This window comes from Moschus berezovskii, chromosome 20 (assembly GCF_049115385.1).
Source record: "Moschus berezovskii isolate FMDL1 chromosome 20, NW_MosBer_1.0, whole genome shotgun sequence".
Classification (NCBI taxonomy): domain Eukaryota; kingdom Metazoa; phylum Chordata; class Mammalia; order Artiodactyla; family Moschidae; genus Moschus; species Moschus berezovskii.
In genome coordinates, this window is record NC_142479.1 from 33,550,697 (window position 1) to 33,574,604 (window position 23,908).

General features: G+C 38.4%; 1 protein-coding gene across 1 annotated transcript in view; it reads left to right on the forward strand.

Annotated features, from left to right (window-relative positions):
- Nucleotides 1-23,693, forward strand: part of CPD (carboxypeptidase D) — a 71,252-nt gene extending 47,559 nt beyond the window's left edge. Inside the window, exons 9-21 of the mRNA XM_055402802.2 lie at nt 1,543-1,645; nt 2,127-2,269; nt 4,367-4,536; nt 4,714-5,037; nt 7,230-7,425; nt 10,113-10,248; nt 11,191-11,322; nt 14,152-14,247; nt 14,353-14,417; nt 15,647-15,778; nt 17,180-17,365; nt 18,019-18,118; nt 19,545-23,693. Of these exons, the coding sequence (XP_055258777.2) occupies nt 1,543-1,645; nt 2,127-2,269; nt 4,367-4,536; nt 4,714-5,037; nt 7,230-7,425; nt 10,113-10,248; nt 11,191-11,322; nt 14,152-14,247; nt 14,353-14,417; nt 15,647-15,778; nt 17,180-17,365; nt 18,019-18,118; nt 19,545-19,771 (2,010 nt within the window). The 3' untranslated portion in view covers nt 19,772-23,693. The remainder of the gene's footprint in view (nt 1-1,542; nt 1,646-2,126; nt 2,270-4,366; nt 4,537-4,713; nt 5,038-7,229; nt 7,426-10,112; nt 10,249-11,190; nt 11,323-14,151; nt 14,248-14,352; nt 14,418-15,646; nt 15,779-17,179; nt 17,366-18,018; nt 18,119-19,544) is intronic.
- The last annotated feature ends 215 nt before the right edge of the window (nt 23,694-23,908 follow it).

The window sequence follows — 23,908 nt, forward strand, 5'->3', positions numbered from 1 at the left end:
AGATATCAAGGTAAGAGAAAATTTCAAGCAGGCATTAGTGGAACACTCGTGGGATTTGAATAAAATGTAGGTTATTTTAGTTAATAGTATCATGCCAATATTAGGGCTTCCCTGGTGGCTCAGACAGTAAAGAATCTGTGTGTAATGTGGGAGACCTAGGTTCAATTCCTGGGTTGGGAAGATCCCCTGGAGGAGGACATGGCAACTCACTCCAGTATTCTTGCCTGTAGAATCCCCAAGGACACGATGGGCTACAGTCCATGGGGTTGCAAAGAGTTAGACACGACTGAATTAGTGTTTTTGTTTTGATCAATGTGCTATGATTATATAAAATGCTAACATAGAAAGTACTGGATCAAAGGTGTATAAAACTCAGTCCTCTTTTTGCAACATTTCTACAGGTCTAAAATTAGTTCAAAAGAAGAATAAGAAAACTGACTAGTTCCCACTTGTCTCTACTTCCATATTGCTGTCTCAGGCCTCAGTTTCTTGTCATCAATCTTCCACCTACACTGTTTCACCTGAAAGTGCCACCTCAAAGGTCCCCAGAAGCCTATTTTAAACTTTAAGTCTAACACTCTTGTCTTCTCCCTTTGTATACCATGTATATAAATATTCCAGTGATCTAAAGTAATAACTTTCATTTGATAGTAGAGTGGTATAAATGGTAAGCCTGTAAATGGTATGTTAAGTTTATGAAAGGGGATTGTTTTGTATATTTTAAAGTTAAATGGTTAATTCTCAGTGGTGGGAAAGTAAGAAATTATTTCTCTCTTTATACTTTTCTGTACTTTTTATTTTCTATTTACAAAAGAGAGAGGTGAACTTTTGACCATCTTCCAGAGCTTAATTTCTTCAGGAAAATTCCCATCACTCTAGTCAGAAATAATCTTTCTCTCCTCTAGCTTTCAATAGTGTTTATTTGTGCCTCTATAGAATTTTTTTTTTTACTCAGTATTGAGCAAACAATTGCACACATGCCATGCTAGACACTGCTGGAGACTGTTTCAAGGAGCAGGGTATTGTCTTTAGAGAAGAAAAAGGTACAACCAGTTGTAGCAGAATAAAATAACTACAAAGTGCAGAGCACAGAAGGGCTGCCTTGGTCCCTAACAAGTCAGAGAAAGATGCTTACCTGTCCTTGTTTGTGAACTACCTTTTAGGGACTTTAAGCCTCTTGAGATCATGAAATGAAAGTATGAATATGAACAGTTTGGTTTTGCTTTTGAGAGGGATTGGGTTGGATTTTTATATTACTTGTAAGTACAAGTAATAAATGAAGTCTTCAGTTTTTTTTTTTTTAACAGAGCTTAATAAACTGCTTAATTTTGGTCTTAAAAAGTAGGTAATAAATCCATATAGTAAAAAATCAGAGTGGCACAGAAAGCTATACATTGAAAAGTCTCTGCTTCCGTGACTCCATCCAGTCCAACATATACCTTATTGGTAACCAACCACTCTTACTATCTTTCCTTATCCCCCTCATGCTTTTTTGATGCAGATACAAACAAATACAAGTAAAGATTCTTTTTTTTTTTTAAGGAAAACTCACAGATGTTTCAAGGTAGACCTTGTAAGAATATGTACCCTAATGAGTATTTTCCTCATGGAATAACAAATGGAGCCAGTTGGTACAATGTCCCAGGTAAAACATTCTTTTATATCAAGGCCATGCGACTTGATGGATTTTATGTCCTCTTAATGGTACTGCTTGTTACTGAGTTTTTAGTTTTGAGAAATAATCATTCTTTTAAGAGTATTTTATAATTAGTTTAAAACATTCAGATTACTTTTTCAACTATTTTTTATATTTGGTGCACTTTGAGTTTTGAGTAAAATTATTGTATTTGATGAAAATGTTATATTTTTCCTCTGGCTATTATAAAGAACATTAGATGTGCTAATTAGAAGAGTGTGAGCTACACTTGAATTCTTCCTGAACATGAAAGTACAGATGGTTTTTACCTGTACCACAAGCATCAAAGTGCTCTTACAAGAACACATTATTGGTGTTTAACTATGCTGATAAAAGAACGAATTTGACTTTTTACTAGGAATGTTGCTTACTATTTGTGATCTGAGCTAGTTAGAACTTCTTCAGAGTAACTAAAGTTTTTATCCTTCAGGTGGTATGCAGGACTGGAACTATTTGCAAACAAATTGCTTTGAAGTGACTATTGAACTAGGTTGTGTGAAATACCCATTTGAGAAAGACCTGCCAAAATTTTGGGAACAGAATCGAAGATCCCTAATCCAGTTTATGAAACAGGTGACTATTCAGGAGTGACATCAGAAATTTCTCCCAAGAGCAAGATTTTTGTGTGTACATGTGGTTTTCATGCATTGATTTTGGAATACACCTCATTGGAATTCCAATTTGACCTATTCATGTTTTAGTAAATTTATTTAGAAGATTTATGGATGTAAATAAGTTTATGTGTGGAGAAAAGTTTGAAATGATTAAATGATGTAGTGATGATGTTTTACACTTAATGGACAGTGTCACTTTTTACCCTTGTCTTTATAAAAGGCTAATATAAATTGGATACACACCTAAAAATTTTGTCAAGTGATAAGCAAGCTCAGCATTTTAGGCTTCCCTGGTGGCTTAGTTGGTAAACAATCTGCCTGCAATGCAGGAGACCCAGATTTGAACCTTGGGTGGGGAAGATCCCCTGGAGAAAGAAATGGCAACCCACTCCAGTATTCTTGCCTGGAAAATCCTGTTAACAGAGGATCTTGGAAGGCTACAGTCCATGGGGTCACAAAGGGCCTGTTTCAGCTGAGTGACTAAGGAAGCAAAAGATGGGTTATGGGGTAAATGTGGGTTTTTTTTTCCCTTTTGCCATAGATTTACTGTGAAATGATTAGTTTTCTTTTGTTTGGATGTGCATGGTAGCCAGTAGGTAAAGACTGTTAAAATATGCTAATAATGATGAAAATTATTAGGATAATCTGAGTACTCCTTTGTGCCAGTACTTTTCTGAGTAAAGTGGCATAAAGGGTGTGAGTTTATATACTAAAGGGCTTCTCTGGTAGCTCAGTTGGTAAAGAATCCGCCTGCAGTGCAGGAGACCCTGCTTCGATTCCTGGGTCAGGAAGATCCACTGGAGAAAGGATAGGCTTCCCACGCCAGTATTCTTGGGCTTCCCTATGGCTCAGCTGGTAAAGAATCTGTCTGCAATGTGGGTAGACCTGGGTTCAATCCCTGGGTTTGAAAGAGTCCCCTGGAGAAGGGAAGGGCTATCCACTCCAGTATTCTAGCCTGGAGGATCCCAAAGAGTCGGACACGACTGAGTGACTTTCACTTTACATACTAATATCTTAGAACACTTTATTCTGAAAATTTTTAAACATTAGGAATAATTGTAAGACTAACACAAATACTACTCTTCCTTTACCTAGGTTTAACAGTTTTTACATTTGCTGCATTTGTATTTTTTAAGTATACACACACACACATGTATATACACATACACATATTTTTGCTGAAATATTTCAGTATAAATTGCAGGTGTTATGATATTTATCCCTAAGTATTTCAGAATATTTAAAAGTAGTCTAAAAATAGAGTTAATTCTCCTACCTGACATCTCCAATTGCTATTATCTCACCTAAGGAAAGGGCTTCCCAGGTGGTACTGGTAAAGAATCCACCTCCAGTGCAGGAGATGCAAGAGATACAGGTTTGATCCCTGGGTTTGGGAAGATCCCCTGGAAGAGAGAGCATGGCTACCCACTCCAGTATCCTTGCCGGGAAAATCCCATGGACAGAGGCGCCTGGTGGGTTACACTCCATAGGGTTGCAGAGAGTCAGACACAACTGAAATGACTGAGCAGAGCATCGAGCACACCTGAAGAAATTAACACTGACTCCCTGTACTGCCTCATACTTGGTCCACATTCAGATTTCCTCCTTACTGTCCTCAAAATGTCTTTCTGTAGCTGTATTTTAGAACCACAATCTTGCCAAGATTCAGGCATTGCATTTGGTTTGATTATTACATCACTTTACTCTCTTTGATCTAGAGTAGTCCTCTATTTTTTTTTTTTTAATGACATTTCCTTTTTAAAGCAGTCAGGTCAGTTTTCTTGTTGAATGTCCTATATTCTGAAATTGGTGCTGAAGTTTAAAGAGTTGTTTATATTCCTTGTGGTAAAGACAAATGTAACTTATGAAAAATTAGCCTTTCAGAAAATAAAATGTTTTATTTAATGGATGGTTACATTTAGCTTTACTCTGAAGTCCTGAATTCCTGTTTGTTCCACACATTTACATTACTTAAGACTCTGTTTTATGTTGGATGTGAACTCCCAAAATATCTAGATGATAATCTTTACCAGTAAAATCCTTGTGCTTTATCCAGGTCCATCAGGGTGTCAAAGGATTCGTCCTAGATGCCACAGATGGCAGAGGTATATTAAATGCCACCATCAGTGTTGCTGAAATTAATCACCCAGTAACTACTTACAAAAATGGAGATTACTGGCGTCTTTTGGTTCCAGGAACTTATAAAATCACTGCATCTGCTCGAGGGTGAGTTACTGAATGCTCCGACATTGAGTGCTTGAGGATGAAAGAAACAGCTCTCTTCTGGAAGATTATCACCAGAAAGCCCTATAAAAGCTAAGCAACCTTGAGTTTCCCTGTCTTCCCAGGGCTTGGGTACTCCAGCTGCAGAAGTGTGGCCCTGATCTGTCTACTTTATTGCAGGTATAACCCGGTCACCAAGAATGTGACCGTAAAGAGTGAAGGTGCTGTTCAGGTCAACTTCACACTTGTCCGATCTTCAACAGATTCAAACAATGAATCAAAGAAAGGCAAGGGGGACAGTACCAATACTGATGATGTCAGCGATCCGACCACTAAAGAGTTTGAAGCTTTAATTAAAGACCTTTCAGCTGAGAATGGTTTGGAACGCCTCATGTTACGCTCCTCCTCAAATCTGGCTCTTTATCGTTACCATTCATACAAGGACTTGTCAGAGTTTCTGAGAGGGCTTGTGATGAACTATCCACTTATTACAAATCTTACCAAGTAAGTGTCACCTTCTTACTGACTTTTTTTTTTCCCTTTCTTTCTCCTTCCTTCCTTCCTTTGTTCTTTTTACAGAGGTTACATTCAGCATAAACCACATTAAATGGTTCTTGTAATTCATTTAGAAATATTTGGGTTGAATGTATAGAGTTGGTGTTAACTTATTTTGAAATAGATATTTGCTTGGAGATCTTTCTAGCATTGAATCTTGGAAACTTTTACAAGAAACACTAGAGCAGAGCTACTTGTTTGTTCAGTAATGTGTGGCCTGTACTTCCAGAAAACGTAAAACCACTCTTTCTATTGATTACTTTGATTTCAAAACCCTTTCCACTTCTCAGCTGCAGATTTTATGTTCTGAGTAAATATTATTTAGTTTTATTTTGCTAGGGGCAAGGGATAGGTTTAGAACAATGAGCTCACTTGTCAGGAATAATGTTTAACCTTTTCTTCAAATTAGAAAATGAAGTCTGGTTGACTGTCATTTTCTGTACTTTAGTCTCTACTCACAGTTACTGTTCCCTGAAGCCTTAGGGCTCATGTGATTGAGGGTTCTGAGAAAACATGCAGTACTGGCTTATGTGAAACTGATGACTGAGAACTTTTACCTTCATTTCATTGTGCTTCTCTGCTTCACTTTCACTGTTTCAAAATTATTTCCTTCATCTGTTGATTCCTATTGTTTGCCTATTGTAGGGTCTTTCCTTTACATTTTGCCCTGAGCTTAACAAGTCTCTACTCCAAACCAAATGAACATTATCTAGCCTTTTACTTTTCATATTTTTTCCTTCACAGTTTCTTTTAATTTTACCAGTAAATTTACTTTCTCAAATTCTGGTTTATAATCTTTGTGATTGCAAAGGATTTTACTTCTGCACATAAATTGCACATATTTACTTTGGCAATTACCAATTACCTGTGGTGTTGGAGAAGACTTGAGAGCCCCTTGGACTGCAAGGAGATCCAACCAGTCCATCCTAAAGGAGATCAGTCCTGGGTGTTCATTGGAAGGACTGATGTTGAAGCTAAAACTCCAATACTTTGGCCACCTGATGTGAAATGCTGACTCATGTGAAAAGACCCTGATGCTGGGAAAGATTGAAGGCAGGAGGAGAAGGGGATGACGGAGGATGAGATGGTTGGATGGCATCACCGACACAATGGACATGGGTTTGGGTGAACTCTGGGAGTTGGTGATGGACAGGGAGGCCTGGCGTGCTGCGGTTTATGGGGTCGCAAAGAGTCAGACACGACTGAGCGACTGAACTGAACTGAACTGAAATTACCTCTATTCCATTGGAAGATACCAATTACCTCTCTTCCTCAACTGATTCTTGAACTTTTCTGCCCAGGTCATGTTTTAATATTGTCCATCTTAGTGCCATATAGAGGTTAAAGACTTTATTTTAAAATAAAAAAAACTGGTCATTGTTTTGCTTTCCATTTACTTAGTGAAGTTTTTTAACCTTTAAATGCAATTGAGCACGCATTTTTTGTTAAATAGTCCTCCCCAATATACAACATCTGCCCATGGTGGGACGCAAGACAGTTTTAGGTGGCCCTCCAACTAAGTATCATTAGATACCTTTTTGCGAAAGCAGTGCTTTGTCTATTCTATTAATCCTCAGTTTAGTGCCAATTTTTTTTTCTAACTCTTAATAAGTCTTTCTTTATATCAGTGAAAGCAGGCCTTTAAAATTAGTTTTGCTGTGATTCTGATACTGCATTTAAAATATAAAATGTCTTATTCACATAAATTCATTTAGATCTTAAAAGTAAGATTTTATGCATTTGTGTATATTTAGAGATTTCAGTAATAAAAATTTAAGTGAGTTAACTTAAGAGACATATGCTAACTAAAGAAATAGTATAGATTATAGAAGATTGGGTAAACATCACGAAGATGATCGAGGAATGACTGGACTTGAAGGAATGCAGTTCTCAATCATAATCATTCCTAAATCTGATAGTATCTCACATCTGTTTGACTTTCTTTGATCAAGGGAACCTAATTTTCTTACAGTATTCTGACACAGAGATTTATTCTTTAAAGATTTTTTTAAGACTTTTTGAATTTTGTTCTCATTTCTGTTTTTAAAATCTGTAAGGCAGCATTAACAGTAATCAAGTAAGGCAGCAATCAAGTATATAACTTGATTACTTACTGACTTTTCGATTCTGGTTTTCGACAGTTTGGGACAGAGTGCTGAATATCGTCACATTTGGTCCCTTGAAATCTCCAATAAGCCCAATATATCTGAGCCTGAAGAACCAAAGATTCGTTTTGTTGCTGGTATCCATGGCAATGCTCCAGTTGGAACTGAACTTCTTTTGGCTCTGGCAGAATTTCTCTGTCTAAACTACAAAAAGAACCCAGCTGTTACACAAGTAAGAGAATAATGTGTTTTGACACGCTTTAAAAGGATAAAGCTCAGTGACTTACTGATTGTATACTGATATCAAGGCATCATTTTTTTAAATTTAATTTCCTGTTAGATTTTTATACAGTGGTACTTTTAATATCGTTATAAACTTTACTCTTTAAATAATGGACCTTGGTATATAGTTGTTAATAGTGTCTATTATATTTCTTTGTATATATTAAGAGCCATAGAGGAAAAGAAATAATAAAGATTTGCATTCAGTCCTCTGTTCCTTTATGTTACCCTTCCATTCTTCATTCACAGTGTTATACACTAATTTGAGGGACTTCCTTTGCCAGTTATTTATAGTTACGGTACTATATTGAAAAATTAGGTGGAAGAGAAATAGTTTTTCTTTTCATGTAATAAAGATGAAAGTATTGGACACCTTGGATGCTAAGAGATTTTAGAAAAAGTGATACAGCAGTGCCAACTTCAGTCATCCATGACTAGAGACTATACTGCTGGTCCAGAAGCTGCTTATATATGATTAAACAGCTAGTTTCTGTGTTTTGTTAGAGAAAGGGAGGAAAGAGTATGCCTCTGTTTAGAACACTCACTAATTGGCACTGTCTGTATAGAACTTAGGAAAGGGAAAAGGAAGTAGTATTTTGTTTAATACCTACCATGTTGTAGGTACTTTACATATATCATAATTTAATCCTCAACCCTGCAATTATGTTATCTCTATTTAATAGATATGAAAACCAAGGCAGAGATATTTGATAACTTACAGGAGGTCACAGTTACTAAGTCGTAAAACTGGGATTTAAGCCCAGGTGTATTTCACTGTAAAGCCTATGCTATTTTGTTTTACTCTACTGCCTCCACTGAGAGAAATTTGGAAAGAATTGATGTCATGATTAGGATCCCATGCTGTGGGATTAGGTGCTGCTGCTGCTGCTGCTAAGTCACTTCAGTCGTGTCCGACTCTGTGTGACCCCATAGACGGAAGCCCACCTGGCTCCCCCATCCCTGGGATTCTCCAGGCAAGAACACTGGAGTGGGATTAGGTGAGGTGAACGTAAATCAGACTTGATCAAAAAATTTTCAAAAAAGGAGATCCCATTGACTTCTTCCTGTTTTGAAAGATTTTGTTGATGTTGTTGTTTCAAAATAGGAGATTACCTAGGAGAGTTGTTCTCAACCCTGGCTACACATAGAAAAATCTGGGAAGTTTTAAAAAATCTCAGTGGCTGGCTCCATCCCCAGAAGCACCAATATTCCTTTAAAAGCTCCTTAGATTATCCTATTATTTGGCCACAATTGCTACCTACTGATTTTATGGTTATAAAAGGTACAACATCTACCATGAATTTCTAAACTCCTAGTTTATGAGATTTTGCCTCACTGGTGTAATTAGGCTTAGATCACTTTAGATTGGGTTTCCCAGGTAGCTCATTGGTAAATAATCCACTTGCAGTGCAAGAGACAGGTTTGATCTCTGGGTGGGGAGATCCCCTGGAGAAGGAAATGCAACCCACTCCAGTATTCTTGCCTGGAGAATCCCACGGACAGAGGAGACGCGTGGGCTACAGTCCATGGGGTCTCAAAAGAGTCGGACACAACTAAGCAACTAAAGAACAACAACGATGCTTTAGATTGCCATTTGTTTTGAGCTAAGTGTCAGAATTGTCTGGAGACTTCAAAGAAACATACACATTACCAGAGACCTGTGGTTAAGCCAAACATATATACTTTAGGAAGAAAATCTCCCTCAGGGGAAAGATTCTAGAATAAATTAATTAAAGGATTGCAAATATATTTTCAAGCTGTTGACTGTTTTACCAGAATAAATAAACCAGGGATCGCTTATTCTGATTTACTATTAGAAATATTTAGGATAAATTACATGAGAAGCTCATGCCATAAATATAGGTATTAACACCTATGGATATGGATCATCTGAAGGAGAAATTATTTGGGTAAGACAAATATCCTACCCCATATTTCTTTGATATGCTGATTTCAATTCTTCTGCCTCATTGTTTCCAGATTTATATTGATATTTGTCAACTAGAACATTATATGTTCTAGTTTTTAATTTGGAAATACCATGTTGCCATTATTATTGACCTAAGCCAGCCAGTGGTCAGCAAACCTTTTCTATAAAGGGTCATATAATATACATTTGGGGCTCTGTGGGTCAGATGTTCTGTGTTGCAACTATTCAACTCTGCCATTGCAGAACAAAAACAGTCATATGAATGGGCAAGACTGTGCCAGTAAAACTTTATTTACAATAACAAGCATCAGGTTGGGTTTAGCTTATGTGTGTGTGTGCTTAGTCATGTCTGACTCTTTTGCAACCCTATGGACTGTAGACTCCCAGATCTCTCTATCTGTGGGATTTTCCAGGCAAGAATACTGGAGTGGATTGCTATTTACTCCTCCAGGGGATTTTAGTCTATAGGCAGTGATTTTTGACCCTTGATGTAAGTTATTGGGAGGTCTCTAGGAACATTAGTTGTACAGTTTTTGATATTTTAAAAAATTTATTTGGAGCAGGAAAGAATTTTATTTATTTTTCAATTCTGCCTTTTAAATCTGTGTTTAACACAAATAATGCAGACTTTCTGTTTGAGGCATGGCAAGGTATCCTTTGATTTCACATAGAGCTAATAAACCCATTTATTTCTGTTTCTGTTTTAGTTGGTTGACAGGACTAGAATTGTGATTGTCCCTTCTCTAAATCCAGATGGGCGAGAGAAAGCACAAGAGAAAGACTGTACTTCCAACACAGGACAGACAAATGCTCATGGCAAAGACCTGGATACAGACTTCACAAGTAAGACTTATTTTTAGGTCATTAAAGTACTTTTCTGATAATTTTATTTCTCTTTGCTAGGAGATTGGTTGATCCTGTTATTTAAATGAATAAGGGGTGCTTTCTTGTCTAGGATGTACAGTATAAATGAATAGAGACATCTTGAAAACTTTGCAGGTTTTCCTTGTTTTTCATTTGCAAAGGTAATTCAAGGTTTTTCTTTGAAATCCAATATTGGGGAGAAGTTTCCATCACTAGTCATACAGAGATGGCTATCTTTTCTCTCTACTGTCTTATATATGTGTGCACACACACACACGATGTATGTGTGCACACACACACACGATGTATGTGTGCACACACACACACGATGTATGTGTGTATTGATTTGAAGGGGCCTGTTTCTTATTTATTTAAATATAAGGATCATCAGCTATAGATATTCTGCAACTTTTTCCACTGGATACATCACTGATATCTGTATATTTTAATACTTACAAATCTCTAACATTCTTATTAATGGCATTTTAGTATGCTATTAATGTATGGTAGTTCTCTAATTTATTCAGCAGTTTCCCTGCTGATGAACATTTAGTTTCGTTCTAATTTTTTGTTCTTGCAAACAATGCTGCAGAAAACTTCTGAAAATCTTATTTTCTTTCAAAAACAGGTTATCATTTTCTAAGAGAGGATATATCTATCTCTTTGTTTCCAGTAAGAATTTTCTTAAACTTGCTAAGAGTCATTGACCTTTCAACATTATCTAAAATATGTAAAACTCAAAATAACCTGCCTCCTAGGATGTATCTTTCTATCTTGAGATAGTGGCTTATGATGTAATAAAGTATTTACAGATTTTGTAAGTTAACCTTTTGACTATGTTCAAGTAGGGAATATTTTCTTAGCTGCTCATACTAAAATTTTAAAACTCAGTATTTCATGTTTGACTTTTCTGTTTTTTAGGTAATGCCTCCCAACCTGAGACTAAAGCCATCATTGAAAACTTGATTCAGAAACAGGACTTCAGTCTTTCTGTTGCTCTCGATGGTGGTTCGGTGCTGGTCACATACCCATATGACAAGCCAGTTCAAACAGGTGTGCAGAATGTCACTTTACAAATATAGCATTTAAGCTTAGATAGGAAACCTCAATCACTTTACATATATAGCATTTAAGCTTAGATAGGAAACCTCGATCACTTTACATATATAGCATTTAAGCTTAGATAGGAAATCTCAAATTTCAATTAAGTAATGTCCCTTCTGAAACTTTTTAAAATGGTGAGCCTTTGAGCACACTGCATGAATAACCAGCCTAAGAAGACTGTAGACCCATCAACAGTTCAAACAGTTCCTTGTAGGAGGGAGCCTAGCTTTATTCAGTGTAGCCATTTTGTCACACCTGTTCAGTTCACTCCATAAGTATTTATGGAACAGTTATTATGTCTGTAGATTTTGGAAATACAAAAGTGAGTAAGACATAATGCTCGCCCCAAGAAATTCATATCATGTAACCAAACATTGAGAGTGAAAGTTGCTCAGTTCAGTTCAGTCACTCAGCCGTGTCTGACTCTTTGCGACCCCATGAATCACAGCACACCAGGCCTCCCTGTCCATCACCAACTCCCGGAGTTCACTCAAACTCATGTCCATCGAGTCGGTGATGCCATCCAGCCATCTCATTCTCTGTCATCCCCGTCTCCTCCCACCCCCAATCCCTCCTAGCATCAGACTCTTTTCCAGTGAGTCAACTTGTCGCATGAGGTGGCCAAAGTATTGCAGTTTCAGCTTTAGCATAAGTCCTTCCAATGAACACCCAGGATTGATCTCCTTTAGCATGGACTGGTTGGATCTCCTTGCAGTCCAAGGGACTCTCAAGAGTCTTCTCCAGCACCACAGTTCAAAATCATCAATTCTTCGGCGATCAGCCTTCTTCACAGTCCAACTCTCATGAGTCCAACATACATGACCACTGGAAAAATCATAGCCTTGACTAGATGGACCTTGGTTGGCAAAGTAATGTCTCTGCTTTTAATATGCTATCTAGGTTGGTCATAACTTTCCTTCCAAGGAGTAAGCGTCTTTTAATTTCATGGCTGCAATCAGCATCCACAGTGATTTTGGAGCCCCAAAAAATAAAGTCTGACACTGTTTCCACTGTTTTCCCATCTATTTCCCATGAAGTGATGGGACCAGATGCCATGATCTTTGTTTTCTGAATGTTGAGCTTCAAGCCAACCTTTTCACTCTCCTCTTTCACTTTCATCAAGAGGCTTTTGAGTTCCTCTTCACTCAGTTGTGTCCAACTCTTTGCAACCCCATGGACTATATAGTCCCTGGAATTCTCCAGGCAAGAAAACTGGAGCAGTTGTCCTGCAACACAGACAGATTCTTTACCAGCAGAGCCACAAGGGAAACCCATGAATACTGGAGTGGGTAGCCTTTCCCTTATCCAGTGGATCTTCCTGACCCAGGAATCAACTAGGGTCCTCCTGCATTGCAAGCAGATTCTTTACTAACTGAGCTATCAGGGAAGCAATGGTACTGCATTCCCCTCTCCTCCTTTAAAGTGTGCCTGACTGATTGCACCTTGTGGGGAGTTAAACAGTTGCCTGTTCAATCTGTCTGAGGCCATTGTATGTGGCGATAATTTGTGTTGTTTTCAATACATTTTAAGCTTATAAGGAATGTTGTAATTAGGCCACAGTTGCCCCTAAATGTAGTAAAACATACCAAAATAGGTTTGTATTTTTCTGCAGTGACTTGTTAAACTCATAGTGCCTTTTAATATAAGAAAGTTGCTCCTCTTCTTGGTCAGATTATTCTGGGGTGGACAAACTAGAGTAGTTCAGTTGCTCACTTGTGTCCGACTTTTTGCAACCCCATGGACTGCAGCACATCAGGCTTCCCTGTCCGTCATCAGCTCATGGAGCTTGCTCAAACTCATGTCCTTTGAGTCGGTGATGCCATCCAACTATCTCATCCTCTGTCGTCCCCTGCTCCCACGTTCAATCTTTCCCAGCATCAGGGTCTTTTCCAATGAGTCAGTTCTTCACATCAGGTGGCCAAAGAATTGGAGTTTCCGCTTCAGCATCAGTCCTTCTAATGAATATTCAGGACTGATTTCCTTTAGAATTGACTGGTTGGATCTCCTTGCAGTCCAAGGGACTCTTAAGAGTCTTCTTCAGCACCACAGTTCAAAAGCATTAATTCTTCGGTGCTCAGCTTTCTTTATAGTCCAATTCTCACATCCGTACATGACTACTGGAAAAATCATAGCTTTGACTAGATGTACCTTTGTTGGCAAAGTAGTGTCTCTGCTTTTTAATATGCTGTCTAGGTTGGTCATAACTTTTCTTCCAAGGAGCAAGCACCTTTTAATTTCATGGCTACAGTAACCATCTACAGTGATTTTGAAGCCCAAGAAAATAAAGTCTGCCACTGTTTCCATTGTTTCCCTACCTATTTGCCATGAAGTGATGGGACCAGATGACATGATCTTAGTTTTCTGAATGTTGAGTTTTTGGCCAGCTTTTTCACTCTCCTCTTTTACTTTCATCAAGAGGCTCTTCAGTTCCTCTTCACTTTCTGCCATAAGGGTGGTGTCATCTGCGTATCTGAGGTTATTGATATTTCTCCCAGCAATCTTGATTCCAGCTTGTACTTCATCCAGCCCAGCATTTCGCATGATGTACTCTGCATATAAGTTAAATAAGCAGGGTGACAATATATAGCCTTGATGTACTCCTTTCCCTATTTGGGGTGAACAGAACCATGTACTTAATTATAATAATTCCTCAATCAACTTCCTCGAGGCACAAGATTTACTCGACAGAAAAGAATGTGATTTCTGTGTCCATGAAGTTGAACTTCGAGAAAAATCCTTTCGATTTCTCTGCTAACTTATGAATTTTTCTTTTTGTAGTGGAAAACAAAGAGACTCTAAAGCATCTGGCATCTCTTTATGCAAATAACCATCCATCGATGCATATGGGTCAGCCCAGTTGCCCCAATAAATCAGGTAGGTATTTTCCCTACCCTTTCTTACATGGTTGCTGTTTGGAGAGAGGACGAGGACTTGCCTTATGTGATCTTATTGACACTACATCTCTCAATGCTTTTATAGATGAGAATATTCCAGGAGGAGTCATGCGTGGGGCAGAATGGCACAGTCACCTGGGCAGCATGAAGGTATGTTTTATAGAATATGGTGAGAATGGGATTGTAAACACGTACTGGACATGGAGTAAAAGAATAGGTGGCTTTTCTGATACAGTGAAGTGAATGAACTCTGCTCAATACTCTCTAATAACCTAAATGGGAAAAGAAATTGTAAAAGAAGAGATACGTCTATATGTAGAACTGAATCACTCTGCTGTATACATGAAACTAACACAACATTGTTAATCAGCTATACTGCAATATAAAATAAAGATTTTTTTTAACAAGAAGCAGCCTAAGTTAGTTAGAATATGAGGTGTAATGGAGAGCAACAGAGGATAAGAATGGAGAGTTTGAGACTTTGAATGCTTTGTTTTAGTAAGGAATGGGAAGCCATTGAGGTTTTGAACAGGGATCTGGTGACATGATCGGAGTTGTGCTATGGAAAATCAATCTCTTAACAGTGGGTTAAGATGGTTTGGAGGAAGGAGAGACTGTGGTGCAGGGAGACTGGTTTAGAATAGCCTAGACAAGAACAACTGAAGGCCGAGATTAGAAAAGTGGCAATGGGAGTGGAATCAAGGGATGAAGTTTCAGAGATACTGTAGAGGTGGAATTCACCAGAGTTGGCAAATTCTAGATGATAGCAAGAAATCTAAAACAAAAGATTTCATATCCATGTGATAAAATGAGTTATTGTCATTAACTAAATTGAATTAGGAAGAAGAGGTTTGGCAGTTGGGGGAAGGTCAAAAGATAGGTTCTGGAACTTGTCCACACAAGTAGTTCCTACCTAAATAGTTGCTATATTGCTGTATGGTAGGCTTGAGCCTCTAGGTTGCGGATATCAGAGAGCAAGTGCTTGTGCTTCTGCCTCTAAGAACTTCGAAAACAGCAGTAACAGCAATGAAGTTCCAGGATTTAAAGGGAAGCTGGCACTCTGCATGTACTTTTCATTTCTTCAACAAACCATAACAAGAACCCATCTACCCACCAGGCACTGTAGGAAGCACTGGAGATGTAAAAATGAATTAGACATAACCCCTGGTCTTAAGAATTCTCCTTGGAGTAGACGTGTTTGTGACTGATTATAACACCAAGGGGTTTATTTATATTTGCTGTGAAACGCTTTCCAGATTCTTTCTTTACATCAGCCAAGTGGTCTTCTTATTCTATTCATCCCATTTGAGCATTACAAAGCCCAATTCTTTCTTGTGCTTACTCATCTTCCTACATTGTTTGTGAATTTTATATTCCAGGATTATAGTGTCACCTATGGCCACTGTCCAGAGATCACAGTGTATACGAGCTGCTGCTACTTTCCTAGTGCAGCACAACTCCCCTCATTGTGGGCAGAAAATAAGAAATCTCTTCTCAGCATGTTGGTGGAGGTAAGTAATCCTGTTTTAGAAGCAAACTCCCAGGAGTATGTTCAATGGAAACTTTTATCAAAACATTTTCTTCATCTTTTACCAAAATTTTGTTATTGATTTTATTTTTTAATAATTTTATTTATTGTTATTTATTTATTTCTGGCCGTGCTGGGTCTTCATTGATGTGCAGGCTTTTCTCTAGCTGGGGCAAACAGAGACTCCTTTTCATTGCAGTGCTCGGGCTTTTCTCTGTGGTGGCTTCTCTTGTTGCAGAGCAGGGCTCTAGGGCACGTGGGCTTAGTAGTTGTGGCTCCCAGGCTCTAGAGCACAGGCTGTCAGTAGTTGTAGCATGGGGGCATAGCTGCTCTGCAACATGTGGGATCTTCCCAGATCAGGGATCAAACCCATGTCTCTGACATTGACAGGTGGATTCTTTACCACTGAGCCACCAGGGAGGCCTAAATATTATTCATTTTAAATGACATAGAAAGGAGAGTTTTATTTCTTTTATATTGCCTAAATAGGTGCCATGAGCTCACGTATCTGCTGTATGATGAGGTAATTTAACCCTGTGAGATGTCGCAGGTTCTTCCATTGGAATATCACACAGCTTTACTCCTGAGGTGGGAGGTGAAGCATTCACGGCACAGGAGATTTGGGTTCTAACACTTTAGGCTTGACTATATCAGAGTCCTCTTCTCACTTATTTCCATCTCTGTGCCTCTGCAGCAGTGAATGAGTGGCAAATAAGGTCAGAGTCAGTGGGGAGGGAGGAATAAGCCAGCCTTCTGGAGGTTTTTTTTGGGGTTTATGTCATGTCTCAAGCGATTGCCCCTCAGATATCTGGCATCATGAAAGTGTCAACTAAAAAATTAGTCACAGCATAAAAGTTGCGAGTTATAATTTATTCGGTTAGAGCTTTTAGGACTTAAAGCCCAGGAGGCAGCATCTCCAGTAACCCTGAAAGAACTGCTCCAAGGAAGTTGGGGAGGAGCCAGGATATTTAGGAGTTTTGCAACAAAGGGCAGGTAGTCTTAACATCAAAAGATTGTTGTTAATTAAAGAAAACCAGATATCTCAAGTTAAGGAAGTTAGCCATTTTCTATACATGGGAAGATGCAAGAGTTTGAGCCCACTGAGATCTTTCCTTTGATGTGCACCTCAGCTGTCTGGGGCAAGTATACTGTGTTTTCACATTCTGAGTTTTCTCAGGGCTCACCATGGGAAGTGGCTACAGTCTGATGGCTGCTAGAAGGCAAGTATTCTTCTGCTTCCTAAGTTCCCTCAGGGCTTACCAGCTCACCATCTGCTGTGGCTACAGTCGCTGATGACTCTGACATTCTTTGTTTGCTGATATGGCAGGCAATATTTCCATTTATCAAAATCACAAATTTATATTTTAAACATTTTTTTTTTCAGGTCCATAAGGGAGTTCATGGATTTGTTAAAGACAAGACTGGAAAACCAATCTCTAAAGCGGTCATTGTGCTCAATGAAGGAATAAAGGTGCACACAAAAGATGGAGGTTATTTCCATGTACTGTTAGCCCCAGGTGTCCATAACATCAACGCCATCGCTGATGGGTACCAGCAACAACATTCACAGGTAAGAAACTCAACCTGAGTGGTATAACGTAAATTCTTGTTATTCATAATACTTCTAGAAACAGGAATATATGTATGTTAGATATATATATGTTAGTTGCCTAGTCGTGTCCAACTCTTTGCGACCCCATGGACTATAGCCCACCAGGCTCCTCTGTCCATGGAATTCTCCAGGCAAAAATACTGAAGTGGGTTGCCATTTCCTTCTCCAGGGGATCTTCTCAACCCAGGGATCAAACCCAGGTCTCCCACATTGCAAGCAGATTGTTTACTAGCTGAGCCACCAGGGAAGCCTAAGAATACTGGAATGGGTAGCCTATCCCTTCTCCAGGGGATCTTTCCGACCCAGAAGTCGAACCAGGGTCTTCTGCATTGCAGGCAGATTCTTTACCAGCTGAGCTCCCAGGGATTAAACTTCTGTTTAACATTAAACTCTTGTTAGGAAGCTTATAGGCAACAAAGAAAAACGGGCCATCTCCTGAATGTGATAGTTATCTTTCTTTTAGCAACAAAAGGACATTTTTGTAGCATTTTGTGTACTTTAGATGACAGCCAGCCATCTCCTTGGTTTTCTGTAAAGGCCTTAGGAACATAGAGTGGATAAAGTATACCTTAAGTAAACTTTTTCCTCATTCTTGCACTTTATCTTCCTAGGTCTTTGTGCGTCACGATGCCGCAAGTTCTGTGGTAATAGTCTTTGACACAGATAACCGGATCTTTGGTTTGCCAAGGGAGCTTGTGGTAACTGTATCAGGTAAGTTTTCGGTAGTCGAAGTTAAAAACTCATCCTGACATTTCAGGTTGAGAGTGGATCTGCTCCACAATCATCTGAACCTTCTCCTCTGCTGTCTCCTACCTAAACATGATTTTCCTAGAATACTTTCCTGGAATAGTTTCCCATGTTCTCACAGCTTGCCCCTTCCCCATTTTCTGGTCTGAACTCAGATGTCATCTCACAGAGAGGCCTTCCTCCCTGATTACCCTAGCTAAAATAATACCCTATCACTGTCTCTGCCTCACATGTTTGGGTTAAAGTACTTCTCACTAGCTGCCATTACATGTTTAGTCATTTATTTGTCTGTATTTGATCTCCCCCACTAAAACATGAGCTCTGATAGGAAAGGGCTTTTATCTGCCTCCCCAGTGCCTGGAACCATGGGTGGCATGTAGTGGGTCTTAAGGAAGAGCCACTTCACTGTTGGTTGAATGAATGACTTGCAAAGATCATAAGTCCTTTGGACTTTGACTTATATTTGTTTTATTTTTCCCATGATCCTGGAAGGAGGGAATTATTTGTTTCCTCCAGGATTAATGTGCCATTGCTTGAATTACTGAAAGTTTAAGAAGGAAAAAATGTGGTAAAACAATAAATACTCTGCTGTATTGTATCTTTGGACACAAAGAACCTTGGTTTATTTCTAAGGAGAGCTTGAACCTGTTAGAAAATAACCAAGTTTTATTACAGGGTGTGCTGGGGAGAGATCCTTGGTTGAGAGAGAGAGTGATATTTTGGAAACATGGGCAAATCATGGGGCCTCTTGTGTGGTGTTTACAGTAGACTAGTTCTTAACTTGAACCAGATAAAGCATGAATCATGAAGTGCTTAGAAAGAGAAGCTGGGATTCAGTTTAAATCTGACTCTGCCACCCATTTGCTATTGTGTGCTTAATTTTTATTATGATTTTATTAGTTGTATTTTATGTTCCTTAGACTCTTATTCTGATAACCTTATGTAAAAATATTTTATAAATGAGGGATTTGGAATGAGATGAAAATTTACTGGAAAGGAAAAGTAGAAGTCATTGACTGATTTTAAAAAGCAGGTTGCACAGCATTAGCCTTAGTTCTGCATTGTGGTAAAATAAAAAAATATATTTGTATACATATACACATTCATGAAGGAAAATCCAGAAAAAATATGCACTAGGGTTGTTAAAAATGATCTCAGGATAATGGGAATGTGAGGAAGTAGAGTTTTGGGTTTGGGTTTTTAGTATTTTGCTTATCTATAGTTTTCCAATGTTGTGCATAATACATGTTGCTACTTCTATAATAATAAAAGGTTGTTTTTAAGTGCATGAAATAAATGAAGGGAATATGCTAAAAAGTGCTATTGTAAGCAGCTGCTTATTTGCATTCTTCAGCTAGAGCTCCACTCACATGATGGTTCCGTTTGACAGGTGCCACCATGTCGGCATTGATCCTAACAGCCTGCATTATCTGGTGCATCTGCTCAATCAAGTCTAACAGACACAAGGATGGCTTTCATCGGCTCAGGCAGCATCATGACGAGTATGAAGATGAAATTCGCATGATGTCAACTGGCTCCAAGAAGTCTCTCTTAAGCCATGAGTTCCAGGACGAAACAGACACTGAGGAGGAAACGTTATATTCCAGCAAACATTGAAACACACACCTTGCATCTCTCCCAGCATAAGTACCAAGCAAAGTTACAGTTCTTTTGGGAGACACTGCATCAAGGAGAGAGACTGTCTTGTTTCTTCAAAGAGCTTTGGGAAGTTAACTTGCTAAGTTTGTATTCTCTGTGAATTTGGCTGCAGTTTTGAACTTCCCTTCCTTAAAGTACTCTTATCTTTAAAAAAAAAAATCTGCTTTCTATTTATGCAGCAGAGATGGGACAGCCACTTCATTTTTCTTTTATAATTTAAGATGAGCTGTTTGGAGCTTATGTTGCAACTGCTCAAAGCCAACTAGTGGATGTTGTCTTTTGCACATCAGGTGGTTTACTAGTGGCTTTAGCTTTTTCTCTTTATTTTAAATGGCCAAAAGAATCCAGAAACATTAAGGCAGGGACAGCAGTCAGAATCTGATATAAAGCTTTAAAAACTCATTTTTTTTAACCTATTGAGTACTTCTCTCTAGTTATTGAATAGCTGGAGTTTCTCTTATTATTCAGGTTTAATGGAGGCTGAATTGATTTTGAAACATATAGAGCATTAGGAAATGAATAAATGGGCTTCTGTATTGGGCTTTCTACCTGTTCCAAGGCTAGATCAGAACTGGTGGGCTGTGCTCTAAGCACAGAGGATTTCTCTACCTCTCTTTAAGGTTTAGCAAAGTTCTAAACATCCCCATTTTAAGGGATAACTCATTGACTCTGTTGTAAAAAGATCTCAATGTCCACTTGAGTAGAGCCAAGAAGGAGATCTAGCAAAAGCTAAAACTCATGATGCCTATCTTTTAACGCGGTAAAAACCCACAGGTGCTGTTGCTTTTATCTGTGAAGCACTAGTTTATTCTAGGAATGCCTAATTCTCTAATACTTCCTAAATTCGAACCTTTTTTCTATGTTGTACACTTAGGGTTTTCAGATGACCTGGCAGTCGACAAGATCTGAATTCTACTGAAAATACCTGGAAGTATGGAAGAAACCTCCTTGCACATTCTTAACCTACATTTGAACACAAAATATCTTCACTTCATGTCCAGCCCAGGCCGGCACCCTCTCATAGCATCCTGTTACTGAAATAGCTTGGCCAGCCTTATTCATAAAGGCCTCTGCAAGTGATTAGGTTCTTTGTCCTAATGTTTCATTTGGCAGTCTCTTCTTGATCACCCAGTTTTGTTGAAAGTTCAGTTGAAAGCACTTAAGTATGGCTCCCTCTATTAAAAAACAAACAAACCTAAACAGCATAGTGAGAGAGTATCTCTTCAGTGCCACTGAGGTTATTGCAAACGCCTAAAAGATTTGCATTTTACTGCGTCTGTGATATTATGCTATTCAATGGAAACGATGCTTTTTTGTGAGTATAAGTCTTACCAATGATCTAACAGTTTAATAACTTGGAATGTTTTAATGGCCAAGTTGCTGCTGAACTTGTACTAAATCAGGGGATCAAAAAACTTGCTCTCATCTTTTCAAGTTGAATTCTATATCCATTCATGTAGCAGTCATCCCAAAGCTTGCACATGGAGTGGTTTACCACCCACCGAGGTCATTCAACCCCATTTCCTGAGAAATGTACCCAAAGTAGCTTTACGCAAAGAGATCTGGTTTAGCGGGAATAATGGCCATGACATTTATTACTGAGTATCTGTAGTCTAATTTGGGTGGTTCGGGGTTAAGCCCTTCTGGTATTAACTCTCTTATCAACACAACTCTCAGTTTCGAGCCCCTGCCACCCTACTGTCAGTTCACCACATGCACAGAACAGAAGTCATGAGCTTCTGGAACTTAATGAAATATACATGATTTAGTTTCTTTTGATAATACTTAACATTTTCCTTAAGGGGATGATGTGGTGGCATTGCTCTTTTCAGCTTTATTTTTGGGAGTGCAAAGTCAGAAAACCCACAAAGGGCCTGTGAGTGGCTGGCTCCACTTGGGACAACTGCAGGTAGAAGTGAAACAAAGTTGACGAGACAACATTCAACTTTATTAACATTGGTCTTCACTAGAGGATGCCTTTTAAATTCATTTATCTCTTAAATGAAACATATCTTTCACTGTACATCACAGTGACTGGAGTCCATGCCTTTTCAGCATGTGTAAAATATTTTTAGAGATGAACATACAAATAGTTCTTTTAATAATGTTTCCTGAAAGGAAAACCAAATTCTGCTATAAATCTTGAGCCTCTAATGAATTTCTAAATGATGCATTGCTCTGGAAAACAAGGCCTTCTAAGCCTGTGTTACCTGTTAACATGAATGTACAGGATCATGACTACTAAGACTGTGTTCTGTGCCCTGCTTGGTCTTTTATTTGTGGGTCTAATGTAATATTAGACCACATTAACTGCTTAAGGCATTGAAGCCATACGGCATGGGGAATGCATTTCTTCAGTATTTCTCCTAGAGACTTTCCATTTCCCTGGAGTCATGGAGGCAAGTAAGTATCACAGTATTAAGAAATTTGCCCAAAACCTGAGTTGTGCCTTTTTTTACTCACAAGGCGTTTTTTAATTTTTTGTCCTGGTGATCAGTGTGTAAGCCTTCTTCCTCGCAACTCCTTAATAAAAGCAAAGTGATTGAGTAGGTCATGTTCAAAGTGTCTGCCTGTGTAAATGCACTTGTACTGATTATACAGTTCAATAAGAAGAACTCAAGTTAATTTCAGAAGGAGAGGCCCTTTGGTTTTGATGTATTTTGCTGAACATTTGAGTAGTGGTTGGGACCCCATCCAGTTGAGGAATGCTTACAATTCTCTTTGGAGGGAATGTGCTTTGGGACTTTGTCATCCTCCAGAAAGGAAACAGAATGTATATTTGGCCCAGTGTGATTGACTGGTTAACCTTTGGTAAGTTTCACCTGAATGAGATTTGCTGAATTAATGAGTACTGAACATAAAACTAACTATGAGTTGGCAAATAAATAAAAGGTAGTGCTGATGACTGAGCTTATTGTGTTTCTGAGCTAACACCAGGTTACTCAGTATAACCATGACCTGTTCTTCTATTTCCATTTATTCTCAGCAGTAAATCATTTTATTTTCCTGTGGCCAGAAATGCACTTGTGCCAGGTTTTGTCCTTGCTGTATTAAAAGCTTCTTGGCTGCAAATGCCATCATAGTGCCCTCTGTTATGGTTCTTGAGCCGAATCATTTTTAACAGTATCAACTTTAATGTTACTACAAAAATTCCACTACGGTTGATGTTCAGTGATTTCCTAGCTAGCAAATTTTTGATAAGTGTTTGGATTTCTGATTTGTTGTAATTAAAGCAGATGTGGGGTGTGTGATTAGAGCCCTTGATTAATATCAGCTAAACTTGGATTTCCAGTTCAGGAAGAAGTATTTCCCAATACCCAATTCTCCTGTTTTTAGCAATAATTCATGAACATTTCACTTGATTTTCAGAATATTATCCTAGTTGATTTTGATTTGGCAGAATCTGTTGTGAAATTTGAAAACAGGCTACCATTTTGAGGCAGTTGGATATAAATTCTATAAATGTGTATGACTCTGGCTTTTATAAATGGCATAACATAAGTGTACAAGCTACATTCTCTGCTGGCCATGCTGCAGATTTTCTGGAGGTATGACAGTGGTATTTTTCTACTCTCAGATTAAAAATCAACTTTTCACCTCTCCACTTTTTCAGAGTGACATTCCCCAGCTCCAGAACAATCTATAGCTATTTACATGAGGTGCCCACGACTCCTTCATCTCAAGTGCTTCAGTCTTTGGTTTATTATCATGCACTGTGCCTTCAAAACGAAATTTTTAAAAGGGACTTTAAATGAAGCTGAATAGTAGTTTTAAAAAAAAGTCAATCTGTGTAATTTATGTGAAATCTAACTGTAATCAGGTCCTTTCTGTTTTTTATATGTAAACAGATTACTAATCCTGTATAAAGGTTATTTTATGATGTCTGTCTTTCTTTGTGTTTTGTCTCATAATCTTTTTTCAAAAGCAGTAGACAAGAAAAGGTTATTGTCTCAATTCAGAAGTTACGGATTTAGTGTTTCTACCTATTTGAGGGGAAAAATAGTACCAGACAAGGAATACAGGTTGTTAGCTGCAGAGTGTTTCTGTCTTAACGAATTGGCTTAACATAATATGTTTCTGGAATAATTACATAAT